The sequence below is a fragment of the Tribolium madens genome, unplaced genomic scaffold (genome assembly GCF_015345945.1).
Source record: "Tribolium madens isolate multiple individuals breed KSU strain unplaced genomic scaffold, Tmad_KSU_1.1 Scaffold_96;HRSCAF=242;Tcas5.2_LG5, whole genome shotgun sequence".
Lineage (NCBI taxonomy): Eukaryota > Metazoa > Arthropoda > Insecta > Coleoptera > Tenebrionidae > Tribolium > Tribolium madens.
This window is the reverse complement of record NW_025401068.1, coordinates 14,629,151-14,653,446: the sequence shown is the minus strand read 5'-3', so window position 1 is coordinate 14,653,446 and position 24,296 is coordinate 14,629,151. Positions and strand designations below refer to the sequence as shown.

Here is a 24,296-nt window from a genome sequence, read left to right as displayed (position 1 = left end):
AAATCAATTTTCAATGTTGTTTGTTCTGTGAAATTTGAACGATTAAAGTCAAAAAGGTTTCCTAGATACGAAAAACACCTGAGTGAAATAGTTTTTTAGTAAAAGAAAATTGTGCAATATTGCCGCTTTGTGCTGTTAGACAAACTGTTTAAATTTTAAAAAGAATCTATTTAGACTATTTTTGGAATGATGGTCACAATGTTTCAATAAAAGAGGATGCGCCTGTTTCAATCGTGGGCGCCTTTTTTTCATCACCCTGTATATCTGGGATTTACCAGGCGTTTAGCAGTTAGAGAACTTTAGGGATGAATTTATTAACAAAGAGTTTGAAAAACTTAAAATTTATTTTTTTAAACTTATTTTATAAACAAATATTACACCTACACACATACACATAGCACACACATTATTTGCAATATCATTATTAAAATAAACTCAGGTCGGTAAATTGCTTAAAGGAATTGTACAAAAAGTGATAACCTGATTCACATCGAACACTTATGTTTTTTTTTTGGTTTCATTTTTAGTTCGTATCGAATAGTACAATTGCGTAATTAGTAGCAGACATTCATAGCATTACCACAACCTAAATAAATAAATAAATTATTCGGGAAACTAGAATCCTAAAAGAGAGCCTCACACAGATCCCCTTAAAACCTAACCACACAAAGATACTATTCATTTCGAAGATCTGCCACAATAAATAACTACGAATGTATTCAAAAATAATTCTCCTAACTTAAGACTATATTTTTACCTCAGTCAATATTTACAAGTAAATATCCAAATTACTGGTACGACTGTTGTCTAAACAGAGCCGAAATCTCTTCGATGGTTTTATTTTTCGTCTCTGGAACCTTCTTGTAGATGAAAAGGAAGAATAAGCAGTTTAGAATGACGAAGATTATGAAAACGTACGGGCCAATTTCGTTCTAGATGAAAAAAATTATCACGAGTCACATACAATATTTTTGCACTTACCGTAATTGGTAAGAAGGCCAAACCGACCAAAAAGTTAGCCGTCCAGTTGGTACAAACGGCTAAAGAGGCGGCTGTAGGCCTCGCCGATTGATTGAAAAGCTCCGCAACCAAAAACCAAGGGATTGAACCAGGGCCGGAGGCGAACATAATTATGTAAATAAAAACAAGGACGATGCATAAGTAGCTCAAATTTGGCTCGACGGTCTGAAAAGTCAAGGGTCACATTTCTGGGCAAAATTTTTGACAAACTCACCGTCAGTTTCATCGCTATGGTTAGGAGAAGAGTATCAATGGCCATACCGCCAAATCCGATGAGAAGTAGCGTTTTTCGTCCTGCTTTCTCGACAAGGACCAAGGATACAATCGTCATGAGGACATTAATCGCGCCCATTCCCATCGTTGCAAAAGTCGCACTGTCATCCTTAAGTCCCGAATCCTTAAAAATCGAAGTCGAGAAGAAAATAACAGCGTTGATTCCACTCAATTGTTGCGCTATCATCACACATAAACAAATTATTAGCGGAATTCGGAGTGCCCTATTGGTCAACAGCTCCCTCACTGTGACCTTTGGCAATAACTTGGCCGCGTCATTCTCCGCTTTCATTTGTTCCATCTCCTCCTGGACGGCCAAACTGCCTCTGAGCCAAGCCAGGGCTTTCTGAGCCTCCATTTCATTCCCCTTGGACGCCAACAAGTACTTGGGGGACTCGGGGCACAAGGGAAGCGTCACGACTTGAAACAGCGCTGGAACAGCAGTCAGGGCAAACAACACGGGCCAATGTTCGGGGGTCCCCAAGACATATTTCAGCCCCAGGGCTTGTGCAACAAGGATCGAAATCGTGATGACTAGTTGGTAGACACTCCCGACAGCCCCTCGCAGGTTAATGGGGGAGATTTCGGCAAGGTACATGGGGGCGAGACCGGCATTTAGCCCCGAGTTTATCCCAATGAGGAATCTTCCGAGAATGAGAAGTTCATGCGAAGAGGCGGCTTTAGCAGAACCGAGACAGATAGTAGCTAAGAAGACAAGGATGTTGTTGAGGAGAAGGCCCCCTTTGCGACCAAATCGGTCAGCGACGTAGCCGGTGCATACGCCCCCGATCATGCCCCCCACGCAGAAAATTGAGACGGCGAGGGACCAAACGAGGGTCACCGAGGAGGCCGATGGGGGGATGCCAGTACGGTTCCCCACAACTTGTGAAATCCATTCCTCTAAAACCTGGGAAAATTATTATTTTTCATTGATAAAATATGAGTTTTCTGTAATAGTGAAACTTCAACAAATAAACTTACTGTTTGGGGGGTGTTGATGACTCCCGTGTTGTACCCATGCTGGAAGGAGGACCCCAGAGCTGACGCAATGATCGCAAAGATGAGCTTGCCGTTGAAACCCTGAAAATGATTTACAATCGTCACAAGATATCGTCGAAAAAATCCACTGAGGAAAATTTATCTCTCCGGAAATCCGTCGAGGGAAATCATATGCCACAAGTCACCTAATTTTCGAATTATTAAAATTACATTTCCGGTTCACGCTTCTTGCCTCTATTCACCAACTTCCGGTTCACTTACGTGCTTTAAATCCGGTGCTTCTGCTTTGTCACCAACAATCTCGTTGCCGTTCTCCACTTGGAGGTTTAATTTTTCGCCACCTTTGCCCATTTTCTCGCACTCGCGGTCGCGGTTTGAACAGATGTGAGGGTGTGAGGAGGTTTCATGGAACGATTGGTCGAAATGGTGGGCGCGTCATGAGATGATAACGGAATGTGTTAACAATGTTTACTTATTGAGCAAACATAAGCGATCTGGTAAGAATTATGGGGTCAAAGTCGGCGGGATATACGTCTAGAAGACGAAAATATGGTCTTTTTGTAATCACACGAAAATGATTAAGTGGATGAATGGAGAATTATTTTTGGGTTTATCGGCGTGCTAAATGCAACTTCGTGCAATTTTCATGATTTTTTTTCTCAGAATTTGTGCAGTGAGATAATGGAAAATAAAAATTCCAGGAATTTACAAAAATCTTATCTTAAATGGGCGCCATCAGGTGTTAAAATAAAACGGCAGCGAAAAATTTTATTTTATTCATTACTTTGCACTTTCGTCTGTATTTACAAATAGAGTATTTATACATTTACTCTTTTATTTATTTTAAAACTTATCTCTATTCTCAGTAAAAATTTAAATTCAAATATTTATTAACACCCTTTATTTATTTTTTATTTATTTGGCTTCTTCAAAGGATTAAATTCGTTATTGTAAAATTCTTTGGAGAAAGATAAAATTTTTATTTAATTTTTCTTATTATTTTTTGACTTCTTATACATTGTCTTCGTATTTTTAATTTTATTTTCATCAGAGAAAGTTTTTATAAACTCTAATTAATTACCTACGTAAGTAACATTACAATTAGTTTTAATTTTTATTTAAAATAATGGCTTAAAATTTTGAACTAGTCATTCTCATGACAAGCCCTTTTTTTCAACCAATTACAGTTATTACAGTTATCTTATCAAGCGATCAAATACTTAGAAGATTGTTTTTCGTCATATAGTGGATAAGAATTTTTTAATTTAATCTTCTGATAAATTAGATAGTATTTTTTGGATATATTTTTCACAGCTTTCTGCACCTTTTTTATAATCTTTACACAATTAATTTTTGTTTTGAAGTAAAGAGTATTAAGTAAAACACCTTTTTATATCTCAGAATAAGATTTTTTTTTAACGAAACAAATTTATAGATGGTTTGACTCATAAAATGAGTTAATTTATTATACAGGCTGTATTATAAAAAACGCCCCAAGCCATTATTTTTAAGATCTGCCAATACTTCTTGAAACAAAGTTCAACAGTTTCTTGTTTGGCATGGATGGCTGCTTCCTGTTGCACCGAAAGTGACATTAATTTCAGTTTTTTAAATAGAACACCCTGTATATTTTATTATTTTTAGATTCCTCATTAAATAGTCTTTCAACAAGCTCACTAACTTTTGATTTTAGGCAATTTGAAAATTAAATTAAATTAAAGAAAGTAGGCTTTGGAAATAGAAAATTTGTATTCATTTTATCTAAGACAAGCAAACAGTTGATAACAAAAAAACTGTTCAAGTTTGAGCAAAAAAGTTTTTAATATTATATTATTGTTATTTATTTTTGCTGAAAAAATAATTTTCCAAAGTTTCCAAGTACAGGATATTAGAAGAGGATACAAAAAAGTTCTATCCTAAAGTGTCATTTGTGAGTTTTATTGGCAAAATTTTTGTACCATTAAATAGACATAAAAAATATCACATGTCAAATAATAAATGTCAAAATTTTTTGACAGATAGAATATTTTAAACATTTTTTCAGTACTCTTGGGGACTACCCAATTAGTCCCTTTCAAGGAGATGCCCAAGTTTCCGGACACCCTGTATTTAATTTATTGCATTTCCTTGAAAACTTATAAATTATGACATAAATTATGTATTATGGACTATTCATTATTAAAACTACATTTTATTTTTATCAAAGCATTTACTAGAAAAAATTGTGTAAAAAAAATCAGAAAATAAAAAACTTTTGTATACCGAAATAAGTGTCTTTCTACTTACTTTTGTAAATTTTTAAGTCACTAAAGTATCGAAATCGAAATTAACACTACCGGCTAATACAATTTACTTTCCAAGTTTACTAGCGATTTAATTGTCACGAAATAAGTAAAATGTAGACAATAAAACAGAAAGCATAAAAAATGTCATATAATTTTGATAAAGATCAAAAGTCGAACTCCTGTCATAAAACCTAAGCATAAGAAAGACTGTGAACGTTGAAAAAAGAGCCTCAAACTCAAAGGACAAACTTGGGCCCTTCCATTTGTTTGTTTTACACTTTATTTCCCTTCCTAAATCTTGATAATTAAAAATAATTATGAAATCATAGTCAAATTATAGCAAAATATAATCTAAACTTATTCTACGAAAATGACCTTAGTAGTGGTGATTCTCTAATAAATATCAATTGCGCAATATTTTCTAGTATTAAACTTTGAAACTTTGTTTCCTACCCAAATTCCTTTAAATATTTACTCAAGATACAGAGAACAAAAATATATAATCCCTGAACTTGTACAATCACTGATGACTAGAGAAAATAATTAATTCAAGAACAATCAAATAGGTACGTTTGATAAATAATAATAATTTTATAATAACATCTTGCAATGCTGATAATTCGTCCTTGACAAAATTCAAATCACACAAATGCATATAATGCAATTGAAATTCTCCTCAAGTTGGTTAGAAAATCAAGAAATGTGTTCAATTAAATTACCATAATTGCATTTAAATCATGACGTTGAAAAATACAAACAGATGCGTACAAACCTTCTCCTCTTGTCCCATTTTACTAGAGGAAATCTCACGCCACACAGATTACTCGAACCCACCACACAACACTGCCCATGCAAGAAGAATCAAAAGGGTAGACGCAGGTATACGTCACAGCATACTGGTCAACGTAGGTAGCAAAACTGGACGTGGAAGACCGTAATGTTTGCCGGAACGGAAGAATTGTGGTGGGATCAACAATGGGAATGTTGCTTTATTACCAGAGATGGGAGACACCAAATTGATCAATTACAAGCAATAAAAACGCACGAAGAGCCCATATGGGCGATGGGTGGGGCCGAAAAGTGGAAATGTAGCTAACTGATTGATATTCAAATTGATTTAAATGGGTTATAGAGGCGACTTGTTTACAATGAGGGTCATGGAGGCTGACATTGAAAGTGATGAATATGGAATAAACAAGAGGCAAAGTGATGGTTTCTTTTTTTGAGTTTTTGCACTGATAAAGACCAATTTTTATTATTTGGAGTTGCAAAGTTTCAAAAATTCCAGCAAAATTTTCTAAATCCTTGGAAATTTTACAACTTAACTTAAAATCATCCAAACATGAGTTCGAAATTCCAAATTTGCCTGAACCAGAAATTTTATTTCTTCATTACATGTTCAAAATGGCCATTTCCCATAATTGATCAAATTTTTGAGTCTGATAAAAGTTCACTAACACGTAACGTACCACACTTTGATAAGAATAAATAAAGTAAATATTTTTCCCACTCAAAATTATACATCTATGACAATTGCGTAAATTTGAAACTGTGTCTTACTTAGATTTTTGTTGAGTTGAAATTAATTAAGACCCACAAAACCAGATTACAAGTGAGTGGTATTTTGAATTTATTTTTTATAAAAATAATGGTTAAGCATTTTGTGATAAGAGCGAAAATGATAAATAATTATTTATGTAAATATATAAAAATATTTGAAAAATGGTTGTTTTCCTAATTGATCCAATTTTAGGGCTGATAACGGCCCAATAGCGTCGTATTTCAAATGTTCCTGATAACAGTAAACAAATTAGCCAGATATCAGCCCCACTCTGCATTTGGTGTCCGTTATTTCTAATTATAAATATTAGAAAATTAAATAATTACGACGAATATTTCAGATAAATTGATTTCATTTCTAAATAAATCTCAGTTTGCACTTTTGGACTTCGAATCCCTCTAACTTAACTTTAAGCCATTTAAAATTCCCTTAATCTAAAAAAATGACATTTCCTCTATAAAACCATTAATAATCCAACATCTGTCGTAATAAAACTTTATCATTGTAAACAAATAACACCATATCGTTGATAGATACGATAATTTCGCAAAATTCCACCCACCACTTGACAAACCGACCCTCAAAACTGGTTAAGTTCAGTTCTTTGCTCCGCCACTATTTACTCGTTCAATTAAATCAACTGACACTTCTATTCTTAGAAAATTGACCAAAAACGCCCTATTCTCGACTTAATTACTCGAAAAATTACCGTTAATTGATGTTAACGTGGTCAAGTGGTCGCATCCTCCAACAGTAAACAAGATTTATACCTACCGAATCAATCTTTGAAACGGCCGAAGCTGTTGTTGAAGTGTTGGTGTTTGAGTCTTTACTATCTAATTCCTTCTTCTAGAGCGGCATTAAACAAATTAATTTAATTGTAAGTCTAGACACGATTCGACCAATTAAAATGGCTCACCTCAGAATCCATCACGTTTGAGCTGCGTTAAATCACAAAAAAATATTAAAATTCGGTAGAGGTGGGGTCGATACATTGACAAAACTGGGCTAAAATTTGAACAAGTGAGAAAAAATGAGAGAATGAAACGAAACTGTTGCCAAAATTTTTACTAGTAAGCAAAATATAAAACAAGAAATGATTCAAAATAAAAAAATCGCTTTGAGAAGTGCAAAAACAATTAAGAGATTCTTGTTTGCTTAAAGAATTATGAGGATAATTAAATTTAAAAATAACCAAAGTCCACAACAAAGATAACTTAAATCCGCGAGAAATGTTTGAAAATATACATTTATTTAAGTCATAACTGACAACTGATAATTTAATTAATTAATGAAGAGATTTAGTATGTGTTCCGAATTGCGGAGGACAACCAAAATCGTGACAATTACAATTAGGCAAGTGCTAGGTAACAGTAAATAAGCTTCATTTTTTTTGTTATCTGTTATTTTTGATGTAGCAACTAAATAAGTATTGTGCAATTTTTCGTTACTACAGCATTACAGCAATTCGGAACTGATTGTGTCGTAATTTTTGTTATTTATTTGGAAAAACCAATTAATTAAATATGTCTTGTGCAATTCTGATTTTTCAAGTTCGATGATCTTTGCGGCCTTTGCCTGATACTCAGAAGATCAGTGACACTTTAAATTTAAAGAAAATGCAAGATATTTTGGTGAAAAAATTAACAAAAAGTTTTTTAATAGTCTTGTTTATTCATTTAGACACCTGTGGAATGTGTCAAATACTTGCCAACTTTTCTTTAACTTGTAAAACGTCAAAAACTAATTAAAAACGAGTTTGGAGTAAATAAAATCAACAACTTTCTAATTTTGGTCTATTTTTATTCTCAAGTAAAGCATATTTTCAGAAACAAAAACAAACCCAAAAACAATTTCTAATCTACTTAACCAAAATCGCAACCTACTGGATGCAAAACAATGAAAGCATGCCTATCCACACATACCCAACAATCCAAATCAGAAAAATCTGTTACAATTCGGGAAAATCGCACGTCACGCGGAAAAGCTACGATGGAAATCCGTGGAAAGCTCGACCTTAGGACGCCCTCGAAGCCACGTGACGTCACCAAGTCACGTGTTTTACGTTAATTGCACAAAATGTGCCAATATTACAACGAATTTATCGCGGAAATCCTTTCATTCTATTTAAACATAACTCGAATCGTCTAAAAGTCAAGGCGAACCGAGATTATTGCGCAAAATGTGTTAGGTTATTTATAAAATCGATTAAGAAGGCTTGGCACGACGCCGGGCCCTCATTGGTCGAGCCGGCGGGTGTGTCGTGACGTTTACCGCGCTGATATTTGAAACTTCGGTTGAATAACACCGCTTTGACAGTGTGTCAAAGAATTGTCAAAGATATAACTTGTAGTTACCAAGACAACGCGTGTTATATATTGTGATTTTGACACATAACCCAAGTGTCAAATGATTGTTGTTGTCACGACAACCGGTTTAAGCTACGACGTGACTTTCCCACTTACGGAATGAATGGGTCTTCTGGAGGTCGTGGTGAGGTTTTCCGAGGAGTAGATAGGCACATCCAAGTCGCTGACGCTGGAGGAGATGCTCCCCTCCCGGCCTTCCCTCGGGGGTATCTGAAGGAGAGCCATGGCCTGCTGTTCGGCCACCGTGGGGCTCTTCAAATAGTGGCTTTCGGCGACGTATCCGACGCCGTCGTCGTCGTCCCGATCCATTCCAGACGCCACAGACACAGAAAATCGCACACGTTTGGGATACAGTCCGGAAAATTGCTTCAAAATCGCACCGCGGATGCGACTGAGTGACCTCTTCAAAGACGTCGCGACGCATCGAGATGGAAAGTATTTTTAAACGCGTGACGTCGACGTCACTCTTCGGTGTCAACAGAAAACATACAACATTCTTTGGCAGTGGGCAAAAGGGTGTTTTTGGGCTCACGTGCTTGACGCAATCATGTGGGAAGGCCTATTTTAAGGAGGCGCCAAGCATTGTACACATAAACAATAATTTTGCTAGATAAGAAATAACGTACCTAATTTTATGTTTTTATCAATTTATTCTAAGTTTCAAGGCCCAACTGTTGACACTTGCCATAAAAATATGTTTTATAAGTAATTTTTATCGCGTGTCTTGTAATTATTTAATTTATTATTATCGATACAGGTAAATAAATTAAATAATGATCCTACGACATGACGAGTTTATCAGGTTTACATTTTAAGACACTAAAATATTTAGACTATATGTTAACACATTTGTATTTTTGGTTGCCTATACAACCAAAATAAAATTTTAACGAAATAACATTGTTTATTACATAAATAAAAATGTTACAGCACTTTCAAAATACATAGTTATAATTCACTCTCAATTTTAGCGTCTTCCTCATCTCCCGTGAACCCTTTATTGACTTCTCCTATCCCTGTGATGTCCTTCGTTCGCCCCACTTTATTGTCCATTTTGAGATTCCCGAGAAAGTGTTCTTGAATTTCAAACAAAGTTTTTCCTTCAGTTTCCGGTAATACAAAGTACATAATAACAGCTCCTCCGAAACAAAACCCGCTATAAAACCAAAACGTCCCCGGAAGCGTCATAAAGGCCACCATTTTGAGGAAACTCTTGTTCGAAATAAACCCAAAAATGTAGCTCAAGCCTCCCGACAACCCTGAGGCTGTGGCTCTGGTATCGTTCGAGTACACTTCTCCTACTAGCATCCATGGTAGGATTCTAATACCAGCATGGGTGAAGAAAGCGGCCCCGATGAGGAGAGTCATTGGAATCCAGTTGGAGTCGCTGGTTTGGCTCGATTGTGCATAGAAAGCTGTGATGAGGAAACACGAGCCGCAGCCGAGTAGCGAAAAGAAGTTCATCACTCTTTTTCCCACGTAGTGGATCAAACACGCGCTGAGGAGGCACCCGAAAACTTCGGCCACCCCCAGGAATATTGTTGCGTAGTATTTATCAATGGGGGCTCTCAAATCGGAGAAAATTTTAACAGCGTACGTTTGGAGGGTGGTCATTCCCGAAAAGTGTCCCAGAAGGAACGTAAAGGAGACTAGACAGTAAGGCCAGAGGAAATTCTTCCGGAAGTAAAGCTTCCAGGAGGGGGATTTGAGTTCAAGACGGGTTGTGATTTGTTGGGAGAGTTCCTTGAATTCTGGCTCAATTGAGGTTAAGTCGGTCCAGCCTCGCAGCCAGGCCAGGCTTTGGCGGGCATCCAGGAACCGGTTTTTCGAAATCAACCAATGAGGGCTTTCCGGGACGAAGAAGAGGAGAGTGAAGGAGAAAAAAGGGACAATGCAACTAACTAAAGCTACTGTTCGCCAAGCCAGAAATGTTCCTAGTAAGAATTGGGCTAAAATACCTGAGATCACAGAGACTGTGCTTGTGGATGCTAAAATTCCTCTGAGACTCGGCTGAGTGATTTCAGCAACGTACGTCAAAGTCTGGAAAAAACATCGGTAATAATAAACTAGACTAGAAGAGAGAAGAAAGGAAGAATTAGACTCTAGTTTCGTCATTTGAAACATAAGCGTTATTTATTTCGCCTTTGCGGATATCTTTGATTCGTGTTACTTTGTTGCTTAACTTAGAATTACTGGCAAAGTGTTCGGTGATTTCGAAGAGAGTTTTTCCCTCAGTTTCGGGCAAAATAAAGTAAAGAACAATGGTACCAACAAAACACATCACACAATAAAACCAGAAAGTACCAGGAAGCGTGATCCAGTTGACTAAATACAAAAAAATTTTGATTGAAATAAAGCCAAAAACGTAGCTCACAGCACCCGAAAACCCAGATGCTGTAGCTCTAGTTTCGTTCGAATAGACCTCTCCGATGAGCATCCACGGCAACAATTTTATCCCAGTGTGGGTACAAAAAGCCGCAGTTATAAGAAAAACCATCGGTAACCAACTCGTATCACCGGAACGGTTAATTGACGAAAATTTCTCTAAATGGTTGATATTATGCAAGTAGGCATAAGTTGCAACAATGAGGAAGCAAAGGCCACAACTAATTAACGAGAAAAAATTCATTTTTCTTTTCCCGGTGTAATGTACCAGGCAAGTACTTAATACACACCCAAGAACCTCAGCAACACCCATGGCGACAGTTGCGTAGTACTCATCGATGGGTGCTTTCAACGTTGCAAAAATTTTGACTGCGTAGATTTGTAATGGAGTAGTACCACTAAACTGGCTCATGAAGAAAGCAAAAGACACTACCAAAAAGGGCCAAAAGAAGTTTTTCTTTGTAAAAAGTTTTAACTTGTCGATAATGGTGGGTTTTTCACTCACTGTTGAACTGATTTGTTTGCACAATTCGGTAAATTCGGGTTCGATTTCTTCGACTGTTGTCCATCCACGCAACCAAGCAATACATTTTCTTGCGTCTTCATGGCGATTTTTCAATATGAGCCAATAGGGGCTTTCAGGGACGAAAAACAGGAGAAAGAAAGACACAATTGGGACAACTACGCTCACTAGAGCAACAATCCTCCAATTCAAGAAGGTTCCTAGTAAGAATTGGGCTAAAATTCCGCAAATTACGGCCACGCCACTGGTTGATGATAAAATCCCTCTAAGACTAGGTAGAGTGATTTCTGCAACGTAAGTGAGAGTCTGGAAGAGAAAAATTGGGTTATTTAAAGTCGAGTTAGATGTGCCCAAAGTTAGTACTAGTCTAGGGTGCAATAAAAGAAAACACAATGGCACAAAGTTATTTATTCAGTCTTGTGAGTCATCTAGACACGACTTTCTTCGAGTTCGAAGGCTTTATTGTCGATTCCGTTTCTTCGGACTTTGTTGTCTAGTTTTGTGTTACCCTGAAAGTGTTCAGTGATGTCGTATAATGTCTTGCCTTCCGTTTCCGGGAGAACGAAATAAAGTAAAATGGCACCAAGGATGCTAACAGTGGAATTGAACCAGAAAGTTCCCGGAAGAGTGAACACTGTGACCATTGAGAGGAAAATCTTGTTGGCCAAAAAACCAAAAATGTAGCCGATGGCACCTGAAAGCCCGGAAGCCGTGGCTCGAGTCTCGTTCGAGAAGACTTCTCCCGTCAAAATCCACGGCAAAATTCGAATACCAACATATGACAAAAAGGCGGCAGTGATGAGAAAGAATGTTGGGATCCAGTTATGTCTAAGATCTGGGGGTTGAGGCCCTTCCAAATGTTTGATATCAGAAATGTAGGTGTAGGTGGCAACTATGAAGAAACACAAACCTGAACCTATCAAAGAAATGACGTTTATCACCCTTTTTCCCGTGAAATGGACTAGTGTAACACATGCAACACATCCCAACAATTCTACAACCCCTAAAATAACTGTGGCGTAATATTTGTCAATTGGTGATTTAACCGCGGCAAAAATTTTGATCGCGTATGTTTGTAAAGCGTTCATTCCGTTAAAATGTCCGAGAAAAAACGTTAAAGCAACTAGTGAATAAGGCCAAAAGAAGTTTTTCCTTGTGAAAAGTTTCAAATGATCCAGTTTTGATAATTTATGGTTTAGGGAATTTTCCGGATTGTCGATTCCGATTTCGCTCGCTTTGCCTAATTGTTTACACAAATCCTGGAATTCGAGTTCGATTTCGTTGAGACTTGTCCAGCCTCGCAACCATGCCAGACTTTTCCGGGCATCGAGATACCGGTTTTTGGAAATCAACCAAATTGGAGTTTCCGGAACAAAAATCAAAAGAACGAAAGCCACGACCGGGAAAACACAGTTACAAAGCGTTACAAGTCTCCAGTTAAGGAAAGTGCCTAAGAGAAACTGAACCAAGACCCCCAAGATGACCGCCATGGTGCTAGTCGAAGACAGCATTCCCCTTAAGTGCGGTTGTGTTATTTCAGCAACGTATGTAAGCACCTGAGGAACAGAGAAAGAGCGTGAAGGTGGTTAGTGGAAGACACACACCGGAAAAGCGTGGTACTTACGGGGGCTTCGAGCAAGCCTCCGGTGACTCCGGTGATGCACAAAGCGAGGAAAATCTGCCAGACGTCGGTGGAGAAGTAGAAGAGGAGCCAGGCTGTTAGAAAAGGTATGTTTACGAGTTGCATTGCTCGCCGCCGCCCGATGGGCTGGGTTGCAGCCCCCGAGAGGAGGCACCCTATTGGAACACAGATGAGGTTGATGGAGCCAATCCACGAAATGGCTTCCTGGCCCAAAGAGATAGGCTCGTTGGGGTCGCTCCCCGAGAGGCTGGGAATGAGAATTGTGGGAAAGCCTAGTGTCATGCCGAAGCCTAGAAGGAGGACGTTTTTGACGCAAACGGCCAGGATTTGGGGGAGGGCTTGGCGAAGGCTTGACCGGCTTTCGGCCGGGGCGGCGAAAGGCGAGAGGGTTTTATCACTGCAAAAAATTTTTTGTACAAATAAATAAAATTATTAGTTTTAATTGCGTGTTTGTGGTTGTTACGTAAAAGACGTATTTTACATTTGATGGAATGTTTTGTGGGTAAAACCGACTGAACTTGAAGATTTATTAGGTAAATATGGGATTTATTGCTCCCTAAGTGGGAAAGTGTGTATGACAAGGCTTTGGAGGCGTTCAAAAATGTATTGTAAATAGAGATAACTTTCTCGGCCTCTGTGCATTTCGCTACTTAACCCAATTAGCACATCAGATAGATTGGATAAATATTTTTACTCGTGTGACAGTTGGTGTGTTTCTAACAATTTTTCATCAATTTTCCAATAGGGTGTAGTAAAAAGGCATTAGAATTTTTCTCTGAACTTATTTTATTGTTGATTTTGTTTTCTGAAAGTCGGAATTAATTCGTTGATTCTTAAGTATTAACAGTTATTTAACAAACGAGTTTGTTAGTAAGAGAAATTAAGAAACGAGTTATAGTTATCCAATACTGTAGGTATTGATTGTAGCTTTTGATAGATTTGACATTTTATTAGAAAATTTGTATTTTGACTATTTTTAAATTGTCTATCTGTCTGTTAATGAAAGAGGTTACTAATAAACAATCAGTAGAAAAAAATAAATTGTGGTTTAGTGATTATGTAAGTGCAAGGTTTCTTTCTTACAAAGTATAAAAAACATTTTTCAAAACCTTTTTTGCGGTTAATGCAACGCTATTATTCATTTGAAGTATGTACCTCAATAAATTAGGACAATTTAATTACTAAGATCGAATTTGTCTCAAATTTTACTCTTTCTTCTATAAGCTGTGGCTGGTAAATCTTAAAAAACACTATTTTGAGACGGTACTTTTCTTACTCTTCAAAAGCATTAAAATTTACTTAATTTAATTTAAAAAAGCATTCTGAAGTAAGTTGTAGCTGCCTTGATTCTTACTAATAAAATCTTAAAAAATTGTTGAATTTTTGGGCTACTAACTATAATTTAAAATGTGATGTGAAATAAATTTAAATTTTTGTACTATTTGTATAGCTTTTAAACTTCTAATTTAAGAAAAAGAACGAAATGGGTGTTTATGTAACGTTTGGCGATAATCAAAGAAATGAGTGTTTAAAAGTGGTTTCTATATATTTTTTTTTGATTTCAAATTTTAACCTAAATCAAAGTATTTCAACAAAATAATGGCTTAAATAAGAGTTCTCTTCCAAAATAAAGCAGTTTTGGCTATTGTCAACCCAATTTTGCCCGATTTTAATATAGAATTTAGTCTAAATTAATTTTATAATAGTTTATTAAAGTACAAGTTGCAGAAGGTTCTATACAAGAACATATGAGTGGTTGAAGAACCTTCTGCAACAAGTGCTTTATACAATTTTTTCTATTTTGCCGTTTTTTATCATTTTATAAATTAAAAGACGAAAATTTTTAATTTTTTTTTCTAGAGAATTTTCAGACGGTTGACACTTATGTGGAATAATTTTAGGCAGCTGTGAAAAATAAAAATAATTCTTATTTTCACATTTGAAAATGAATAGTGAAAAAGCCCGTCACTAAAATTAAATTAACGCCAATGACTTATTAAAGCACTCAAATGACGTCATTTGGGTGCTGAAATAGACTTATTCTAAACGCAAAATAGAAAAAAATTATTTCTTTAATCCCAAATTTAGGCTGAAATGAACAAATTTTCGATTTGGCTCATTTTTAAGCTGAAAATCAACCTGAATCAAAATATTTCAACAAAATAATGGTTTGAATAAGAGTTTTCTTCCAAAATAAAGCAATTTGACCTATTTTCATTGCAATTTTGCTCGATTTGAATTTTAAATTTTAACAGAACTCTTATGTCTAAGAAATTTAGTTCGGACGCCTTATAAAGTTATCAATGAATTGCAAATATGTATAGTGAGTCAAGTAATTAAAGCGATAATTAGAAATTTATCTACATTTATTTTAATTGTTTGTAACTGATAAACATTAATGAAATATTTTTGATTTATATAAATGTAAAATAAATCTCCAAACTGACAATTCCACATATTTTTATTACGTAAAACTTTCATTTAGTTACATTTCAGGATATTATGTCCCAATCGATAGCAAACATTCTCACGTCTTGACCATTTTTCACCATACCATAAAAATAATTGACCAACTAAACTTAATTTATTGAGTATTTCAAGTCCTACTTTTCTCAAATGCTGCATCACTTCCTTTCATTTCGCGTTGAAAGTCGGGACTTTGTGTATTTAGAAGAATCAAATTAAATGCCGCAAGTAAACGAATAAATTATCTCTTAATTTAAATTCATAACGGCTTTTATTGTGGCTTTCTTACATAATAGATTTCATTTGTGTTACGCGAAATGTCACCTCGATTTTATTGTGACAAATTATTTAGCGAATTTCGCGTGCTTTAATGTATTTTTAATGTAGAGGATAAAACGTCGAAATTAATTTTATTTTCGTGTCGCCAAAATTCTCCAAATAATTATAGGTAGGATTTGAAAAAAAATAATGACATGTTGTTGATGGTATCATTGCTGTAACACCTTGACTCTCTTTACTCTCGAGGTTAAACAATCCAATCGCAGTTTTTTAATAAAATGCCAGTTCCGGGACTCCGGAATAATAATTCTCCTGGAATGCTAATTAATCGCCGAGTGATAAGTGGTTACACGAAAGTTTGGAATTGTTGCAATTGTGAGAATAGCTCTAAATTGAAAAATTATGCTGTTTGTCCTTCTTTCGGGCCGGAAATTAGCAATTCTTGTTGAAAATTTGACTCACCTTTTAATAACCATTGTGCACTAAAGACTCATTTGGTATACGAACACTTGTTTTTTGTTCCAATTGCACTACTTTGATAATTCTTGTTTAGTACACATATCACAGTTCAATACTGATTGGCTCTATTCTAATAAACGGTCGTTTACATTCCTTTTGTTTAAAAATAAAATAAACAAATGTTTTGCTGTGTTGTACACTAGCTGAACCTTCAGCCTACTGTGGCACGGACATTTCCATTCCCTGGTTTCTAATCACTGCTGCTCCCACTTCGGCAAGGTGTGCTAATGATGTTGGTCGACTTCTATCTTTTATTATTGTTAAAACATAAACTATTCATTATGCAATTGGCATCGGAGTTATTGGGTAAGAAGAATTTCGCTGGAGCCGAAGAGTGTCCTTGGCTTTTGAATTTTTGAGATAAAATCTGTGTAATTTTTACTAAATAAATGAGTCACGCGAAAATGTGAGGAAAATCGCTCAAGACGCTATAATTAAATTGTTATTGCGCATTTTTTCAAGACGGTAATGAAAATTAAATTGTTTGTCACGATGCTCAGTTACGGTTCGGTGAGTGCGAATAATGTGCTTTGATTAAAGAAAAATTTCTTAAAACTGAAAATTTATATGAAAACCTAAATGAAAAGTAAATTTTGCAATGTTAAATTTTTAAAAGACCTTGCCGGAAAAAACAATTTTCTGCCATTTAAGAATTATCGACGCTCGGGAAAAATAAGAACAAATTATTGATACAGACTCAATTAATTTCAAGGTTTTATGTAAAAATTAAAATAACTTTTGTTTCATAGACTTCTTCATTTTAAAAATTAAATTTTATTTTTGTCACCAATTCTTTACCAATTCTGTTCTAATACACTACTCCAAAAGATTAACGGAACAAAAATTTTTCCTAAATTTTTTGGTGATTTTTAAATCTAAAAAATGGTCGTATTTTGATTAAAAAAACTGTTTTAAAGCCTTAAGTTTCTAATTTTGAGATCTTTTGGTAAAAATTGTTTTTGTACTACGGTTACTTCGCAATCCTAAGCCTAATATCGTGAAAAAAAAATGTATTTTTTTTGTTTTTGGTCCATAGACAAAAGGATATCTCAGCGACAAATTGACGTAAACAGAATGTCAAAAAAGCATATTAAAGGTAAGCAAACATACTAAGTATCCGGTCTATGCATTGACTTAACTAAAAAAAAAATCCCAACGACCGTGAACCAAAAACAAAAACTCATTTTTTATTTAAAATATACTACTCCAAAAAATTAATGGAACAAAAAATTTTCCCAATTTTTTGGTGATTTTTGAAAGGCTGTAACTCATTGAAAAATGGTCGTATCTAGATTAAAAAAAAAACATTTTGAAGCTTTAAGTTTCTAGTTTTGAGATCTTTTGGTAAATATTTTTTCTGTGCTATGGTTATCACGCAATTCCAAGTAATAGCGAGAGAAAAAAAAATTCTAAATTTTTATCTTTTTGTTTTTGATCCACGGACGTGGAGATTTTTTTTTAGTTAAGTCAATGCATGGGCCGAATAGCATGTTTGTTCACCTTTAATATGCTTTTTTCATATTCTCTTTACGTTAATTTGTCGCTGAGATACCTGACTTGAAATGAAAAAGGATCCTCTTATGATTGAAAAAATTTTTTTTTCACCTTAGCTAAAAAAAAAGATTCTTCACGTCCGTGGATCAAAAACCATAAAAATTTAGAATTTTTTTTTCTTGGGCTATTACTTAGAATTGTGTGATAACCGTAGCACAGAAAAAAAATGTGCCAAATGATTTCAAAACTAGAAACTTAAGGTTTGTAAATGTTTTTTTTTAATCTAAATAACACAATTTTTAGATGAAAAAATCACCAAAAAAATTAGGAAATTTTTTTTCCTTTAATTTTTTGGAGTAGTGTAATTTGTTTTTGAAAAATAAATAATAAATTCAAAGTTTTTTTGAAGGTTTATGCACAAAACACAACGTAGTTGCTAAGTGGTAGGTGGATTATTTGAATTTTATTTAAGTTTATTTAACTTTAGTTGTTATAACTATAAATGTTTTTTATTTTTCAATTCAAACGGGTTATTAATACTTCTACGACAATTTGCGCATTATTTTTTCTCATTTTGTAATTCAAAGATGTCGTTTTCGTGCCACAAAATAATTACAGTAATTGCAGCAATTCTAATTTTTGTTTAATTATTATTATCATGCCGGGATTGTTGAACACCTCGAAGGGCGTTAAATAAAATTCCATTTAGTTTTTGTTATATATTTGAAATTTTCCTTTTCGTCCATACATACGCACATTTATGTTGATTTTACATACATACAGACATACAGGAAATCCTTATCGTCTAGTGAAAATGAAAAAATGCCGACCGGAGGAACAGTACAGTTTGTCAATTTGAAATTAGCTAAGTATACGTTTATGATTTAAATTCGTTTCTTTTGATTTTGGCACTTTTCAGAAAAACACTGACGCGTTTTTTTTGACAAACTTCACCGCTCGCTTGTACTAATTGTCTCACTAGTAAAAAAACGGGGGTGAGGGTGGAACTGAGTCGCGATGGAACACTTACACAATAAAAATTAATACAAAAGTAATAACATACGACTAGGATTACATTTGAGCAACTTGGTGGTGGGAAACCGAAATTAAACGGGCACCAAGTTTGGAAAATAATATTGTTTTTGGTTGTCTTGTGCGATTAAACATTTGTTGACAGCAGAATTTGACAATGTGATCGGTTAATTTATTGTAAATATTTCTAGGGCCGGCGGCGGATTGTTTCTGGGAAAGAATCCGCCGTCAGACGCGTCTATTACATAAGTTAATATTAAATTATTAAACTAATATGTATTTTTTAAAAATACATAGCTATTTGTTCATTAAACCTACGTACGGATCAACTATTTCTAGATTTTTATATATTCAATAATAATGTGACAATGTTCTAGTCCCTCTCTACTGATTCACTTGATTGCATTAAATTACATATTAAGGTTTTTTATTTAAAAACTCTTTAAATTAGTAAATAAAATCTTAAAGTTCTTTCAACAAATCGTAATATTAGTATTAATAGGAATATGTTTTTGAGATCTAAAATTATAAATTGGTGTGCCCGCGAAGAAGCCGGGTTCTCGGCGAGCACATTTTGATAGATTTTCTCATCAAACAACGAACCTATGCAATAAAATTATTTCTATAAAGATCTTGCAAATATGCATAAACGTTCTAAAAGTATATCGAATGATTTTCCCCTGTAATACTGAGTCTTGGTACAACAACTTGGAATATATTTATCGAACAAAATCCCAACCAATACCTCGGGAGTGAGTGAGGGGGCGAAAAAAACTTCTCAGTCGGTAAAGTCACAAATATTTAACAATTATTTAAATAACTTGTACAGCGTTTAACAATTCGATTCGTGTGTCCGTTTGCATGAACAGCACAGTGGCGGGGCTCAGCCCCCATCATACAAACAGGTGATATAAATATTTTTTCTACTGGTGGCTATACGCATTGTGTATCTCTAGCCCGGTTGTGGTCTCGACGAGGGACTTACGCGAGGCGCTTAAAGCCGAACTGTGGTCTCTGCCTTTGCGCGGGAGAGTGGTTGAGGTTGCCTCTAAACTACTGTCTCTTGGCTTCCACACAGGCGACCCTATAACAAAACGCATTTTGCACAACATTCAAAGCTCAGAGTAGCCCAGAAAATCAAGCAGACAGGCCCTGGATGACGACCATGACACGTCATAGTCGCATCCAGGCGAAATTAAGCGATTTCTGGACTAGAATCAAGATAGGGTCGTTTGAAGTCCAACAGACATTAAGCTACAACTAGACTTCGCCAACTCAGATTTGTCGAAATCTGGTTTGGCGTGTCATGCAAAGCAGGGGTGCTAACTTTTAAAAAATAAAAATTAAGGATGAAAAATCTAGCACTTGATTTGGTCGTGCTATCCCTTGTCTGACTTGCCAGACAGATAGCACTCGACACAAGTAGGGTTCTCGATACTCAACGATCTGGGGGATTTAAGCGACGATTTGATTTTCTTGGGACTTTTGCCGTCTTTGGGACTAGTATCTCTGGATCTCCGATGGGTTCTCGGACTGGACTTTCTGGAATTTTTTGGACTCGGACTGGGCCTTCGTTCTTGTTTTTTCGGGGATTTGGTTTCCGGTCTCTTACCTAGTTCTTCGGTCTGCATGGGTTGGAAGGTTTCCGGCGCGTGCGACGATTGGATCAAGCGGGCCTGGCTTCCGGTACTGCCGGCAGACAAAGTCGAGGTCGTGCTAAAACCCACGATTAATCCGGATTTTTTCGAGACTATTGCGTTCTGGTGGTGGCCACCGGAATGCAATAAATCCGAGAAAAAGGGTATAATCAATACCTGAGAGTTAGATGGTTGGGAGTTCGACCGAGAGTGGCCTTCTTGCACCCTTGGGAGTCTTCCTCTCCTTCGGATTTTGCTCCGGGGTCGTTCCGGTCGTGGTCACTGCGTTTGGGAGGATCTGAAACACGCAAACTTAATTTTTTCTCGTTAGAAAAATTCAAACGTACCTGCGGCATCTCCTACTGTCTTACTCCGGGACCTGAAGGTTGTAGTCGTCGGTTCGTCCCCTTCCTGGCTGATATTATCGTAGTCTATATTACCGGCCGAATGCCTCTGTGATGTCTTCTTTTTCGTTTTGCCCAATGTGTGTGATCCTTGCACTATGACAGTTTTCGTTGCCGGCCGTTCCAGTGTTTGACTATTGAGATTCTCGCCTTTGTGTCCTGTCACAAGGAGGATTCCTGGTCCCGCTCCCGGCTTCGTCGATGGTATTGACATATTCCTAACCGATTCCCTGATAATTTGTCTGATGGTTTTGAGGAAGGCGTTTCTGAAGTCAGCAGTGCTGGAAACTCGATCGATAGGAACAGGATTGAAAAGGTTCCGACAATGTTACCTATTAGACAAAACGTAGACCTTCTCTGATCTCCTCTGTAATTGACTTCTTAAGTGAATCAGTTCCCACAGGAAATGAGAATCCATATCCTTAGCGGAGGAAGCGCGTACTTGAACTTCGGTTACAGGAATGAGCACTTGATAGCGAATAATTTCAACTTCGGATGAGGAACCCTTACTGGAAACGCCCTTCAAACACAACGAACAGTTTTACGAGCGGAGCGATTTTTTCACCACTTACCATTAGTTTCTTTTTCTGGCGAAGACGTTCCTTGCAGAGAAAAACGACAGCCGTTTTAAACACGAAGCACATTGCGTGTAGTTCAAGCCCTTTCTTGATTTTTCCCAGGAAATCCGATATGTTCAGCCATTCCACTCCTCCATAATATAATAAATCTCCCGGACTTAGATCGATACTCTGTTTCGAACTCTTTTGGTGTTGGCGGAAGAGGTGGTCGAAAATCGCCCCGTACTCCTCGTGGATTCGCTGCATCTCGTTGATGTGTTCGGCCACTTTCTCCATACCTTTAAGGGCCTCTAAACATGAAAAACAAAAACATTTAGGCCTGAAAACTTATAAACTAGCAATTTATTATACAAAATATTGCAATTAAATAAACTTTTGCGTTGTTGTTTATGTTATTTGTTAAAACATCTTAAAAATCGACATAAAAATGTACGTACCACCATGAATAAAAAATAGCACAATAGAACAAAACAGAATAAATTAGAAACAGATTTGTCTTAATCTTATTATTTTTCGACGGAAAACATTTTTTAGTAAAGGAATTTAAAAAAAACTCAATTACGTAGCACTTAAGTTGAGTCTAAATTTATGTCTTAATTTAAATATTTTATTACTAAAACGTAGAGGACAAAATTAGTTCCAAAAATTGAACTTTTGAGTATTATGGGTACATACACCTACTTTTGGTCTGTTTTTTTACATTTCAGTGAATAAAAGAAAAGGTGTGTAACTGTCTTTGGAAAAAATACTACATACTTCAAAAAATTTTCCCAAATTTTTTGGAGATTTTTGAAAGGCTGTAACTCATCGAAAAATGGTCTAGATTAAAAAAAACATTTTGAAACTTTAACTTTCTAGTTTTAAGATCTTTTGTCAAATATGTTTTTTGTGCTACGGTTATCACGCAATTCTAAGTAATAGAGCAAGAAATTTTTTTTTATGGTTTTGTTTCTGGTCCACGGACTTGGAGAATTTTTTTTTAGTTAAGTCAATTCATAGGCCGGATAGCATGTTTGTTTACCTTTAATATGCTATGTCATGTTCTCTTTACGCCAATTTGTCGCTGAGATATCTGACTTTAAATGAAAAAGGATCATTTTGTCTTTGATCATCGATATCTCAGCCAACAAAATGTCAAGTTTATTTGGAAAAAACAAAGCTCTCGTGTAATTATAAGTGAAAATTTGTAAAAACATTTAAGAAACAATGAACTGCTTAATTTGACGAAAAATTCAAGAATATGTTTTAGATTTTTTTGAATTTGTAAAAAAATTTAATTTTGATTAATTTTTGAAAAAAAATCAAATTTTTTRTTTTGAATTTTTTTCGATTTTTTTATCAAATTTAACTAATGCAAAATTATAAAAAAGCTGAAAAAATTGTTTTTCTCATCTTGACGAAGATTAGACAATATTCAGAAACAATATGTACAATTGTTCCTTGAATTCTTTTGCAAAATTTTGATCAATCGGTCTGAGAAAACGGTTCGATGGATTGATTTAAAAATTTACAGAGATATTGGGGGAACATTAAGCTGTAAAAGCACCTAAAAACATTAGTCTCCCCATCAATATTAATGAATACGCGGTAGATTTACTAAAACAACGCAAGAACTTACTTTTTTCTCTTTTCTTTAAACCAATGTTAAAGTTAAAAAAAAAATCCAAAAAATTATAAGAAGATCTTATAAGGCATTTATTCCAGTTTTTGACACCACTCTTATATTCTCTGTGTGGTCAGTGGTTGCTGAGATATCGATGATCAAAGACAAGATGATTCTTTTTCATTTAAAGCCAGATATCTCAGCATTCTCAGCGACAAATTAACGTAAAGAGAATGTGAAAAAGCATATTAAAGGTGAACAAACATGCTACCCGGCCTATGCATTGACTTAACTAAAAAAAATCCCCACCGTAGCACATAAAAAATATTTGCCAAAAGAGCTCAAAACTAGAAACTTTTTAAAATCTAGATAGGACCATTTTTTGATGAGTTACAGCCTTTCAAAAATCACAAAAAAGTTTAGGAAAATTTTTTGTTCCTTTAATTTTTTAGAGTAGTGTATATTTTACGTGAAATCTTAAATGGTACTAGTATTTTTTCTAAATAAAACACAAATTAAGCTTACTTTCGGAAAAAATTGTCAAAAAATAGAAATCTAGTTAAAGTTTTTCTTTAGACAATCAAGAGAATCGGATTGGACTCGACTTAGCTTAATCTTCTTACCGACTAAGTGTTGGTGTTCGTCGGTGTTGGGGTCGGTCAAGTTCCGCAACTGTTGCAAGAGTAGAGGGTACTTGAGGATCCGCTGAATCGGTTTTATGAGATAAGACTCTAGAGTGGAGGAATGTTGCTGTTTGGGATTACGCGCCGCGAGGAATTCCTGCAGAGCTTGATTGCCTTCGTCTGCGAAATTCGTTAGTTTCGGGTCTGCATATTTGCGATGATACTTACTCGGATGCAAAACTTTCTGCGCTTTGCTGTGGCTAGCACAGAACGAGCTGTATAATTTGAAATGATTTACATAATACAAAAATGCGCTCCCAATGGAAAACAATACATTCTGAAACGAAAATTTTGAGTCCAAACACCAAAAAAAAATCGCGACTCACTTTAAACTGGCTGCTGTATTCAAATTTATGGAAATCCGGCTCTAGATCGAGAGCCTCTTCGAGGTTCTGCAGGAACTGTCTCTGGAACGTGACGATCTCCTGGATGTTCCCGAACAAAGCGTTGATTTCCGCATTGGACAGGAATGTCTCCTTCTTCAGCGGCTCCAAGTAGTTCTCCAATAAATTGTTGAGATGCTGGGGAGCATCAGGTGCAAAAA

The 24,296-nt window shown here is 35.7% G+C and overlaps 3 protein-coding genes across 17 annotated transcripts in view; all 3 read right to left on the bottom strand.

Annotated features, from left to right (window-relative positions):
* Positions 1 to 325: 325 nt before the first annotated feature.
* On the bottom strand, positions 326 to 8,986 carry LOC123013815 (solute carrier family 2, facilitated glucose transporter member 1-like). 4 transcript variants are annotated; one of them, XM_044412614.1, is made up of 7 exons: positions 8,064 to 8,573; positions 7,058 to 7,079; positions 6,913 to 6,987; positions 2,275 to 2,373; positions 1,235 to 2,200; positions 982 to 1,185; positions 326 to 932 (listed from the first exon to the last, which is right to left on the bottom strand). In XM_044412614.1, the coding sequence occupies exons 2-7, from the start codon at positions 7,067 to 7,069 to the stop codon at positions 789 to 791; spliced, it is 1,500 nt and encodes a 499-aa protein (XP_044268549.1). In that variant the 5' UTR covers positions 7,070 to 7,079; positions 8,064 to 8,573; the 3' UTR covers positions 326 to 788. The 4 variants fall into 4 exon arrangements, with proteins under 4 accessions (XP_044268549.1, XP_044268547.1, XP_044268550.1 ...); XM_044412612.1 differs by lacking the exons at positions 6,913 to 6,987; positions 7,058 to 7,079; positions 8,064 to 8,573 and adding an exon at positions 8,604 to 8,986; XM_044412615.1 differs by lacking the exons at positions 6,913 to 6,987; positions 7,058 to 7,079; positions 8,064 to 8,573 and adding an exon at positions 5,350 to 5,577.
* A 405-nt stretch (positions 8,987 to 9,391) lies between these two features.
* LOC123013816 (facilitated trehalose transporter Tret1) lies at positions 9,392 to 16,493 on the bottom strand. 3 transcript variants are annotated; one of them, XM_044412618.1, is made up of 3 exons: positions 16,265 to 16,493; positions 13,040 to 13,454; positions 9,392 to 10,547 (listed from the first exon to the last, which is right to left on the bottom strand). In XM_044412618.1, the coding sequence occupies exons 1-3, from the start codon at positions 16,276 to 16,278 to the stop codon at positions 9,456 to 9,458; spliced, it is 1,521 nt and encodes a 506-aa protein (XP_044268553.1). In that variant the 5' UTR covers positions 16,279 to 16,493; the 3' UTR covers positions 9,392 to 9,455. The 3 variants fall into 3 exon arrangements, with proteins under 3 accessions (XP_044268553.1, XP_044268552.1, XP_044268551.1); XM_044412617.1 differs by having other exon boundaries at positions 10,472 to 11,721; XM_044412616.1 differs by lacking the exon at positions 9,392 to 10,547 and adding an exon at positions 11,808 to 12,971.
* Positions 16,494 to 18,519: 2,026 nt separating this feature from the next.
* LOC123012987 (protein still life, isoforms C/SIF type 2) overlaps positions 18,520 to 24,296 on the bottom strand; it is a 61,362-nt gene continuing 55,585 nt past the window's right edge. For 7 of the 10 annotated variants that reach the window (XM_044411250.1, XM_044411251.1, XM_044411249.1 and 4 more), the window contains 8 exons: positions 24,079 to 24,273; positions 23,921 to 24,029; positions 23,693 to 23,872; positions 21,461 to 21,756; positions 21,221 to 21,408; positions 20,832 to 21,169; positions 20,662 to 20,782; positions 19,941 to 20,563 (listed from right to left, as the gene is read on the bottom strand). In XM_044411250.1, coding sequence (XP_044267185.1) covers positions 20,227 to 20,563; positions 20,662 to 20,782; positions 20,832 to 21,169; positions 21,221 to 21,408; positions 21,461 to 21,756; positions 23,693 to 23,872; positions 23,921 to 24,029; positions 24,079 to 24,273 — 1,764 coding nt within the window. In that variant the 3' untranslated portion in view covers positions 19,941 to 20,226. The other 3 variants (XM_044411255.1, XM_044411256.1, XM_044411258.1) reach the window with 1 other exon arrangement.

Bases quoted from the DNA above. Each gene is read 5' to 3' on its own strand.
- LOC123013816 (XM_044412616.1), bottom strand. The intron at 12,972-13,039 runs GTAAGTACCACG...TCTGTTCCTCAG, and splicing joins GAGGCTTGCTCGAAGCCCCC to GTGCTTACATACGTTGCTGA.
- LOC123013815 (XM_044412612.1), bottom strand. From the start codon at position 8,816: ATGGATCGGGACGACGACGACGGCGTCGGATACGTCGCCGAAAGCCAC. The intron at 2,201-2,274 runs GTAAGTTTATTT...TAATTTTCCCAG, and splicing joins TCATCAACACCCCCCAAACA to GTTTTAGAGGAATGGATTTC. The intron at 1,186-1,234 runs GTGAGTTTGTCA...TTGACTTTTCAG, and splicing joins CCATAGCGATGAAACTGACG to ACCGTCGAGCCAAATTTGAG.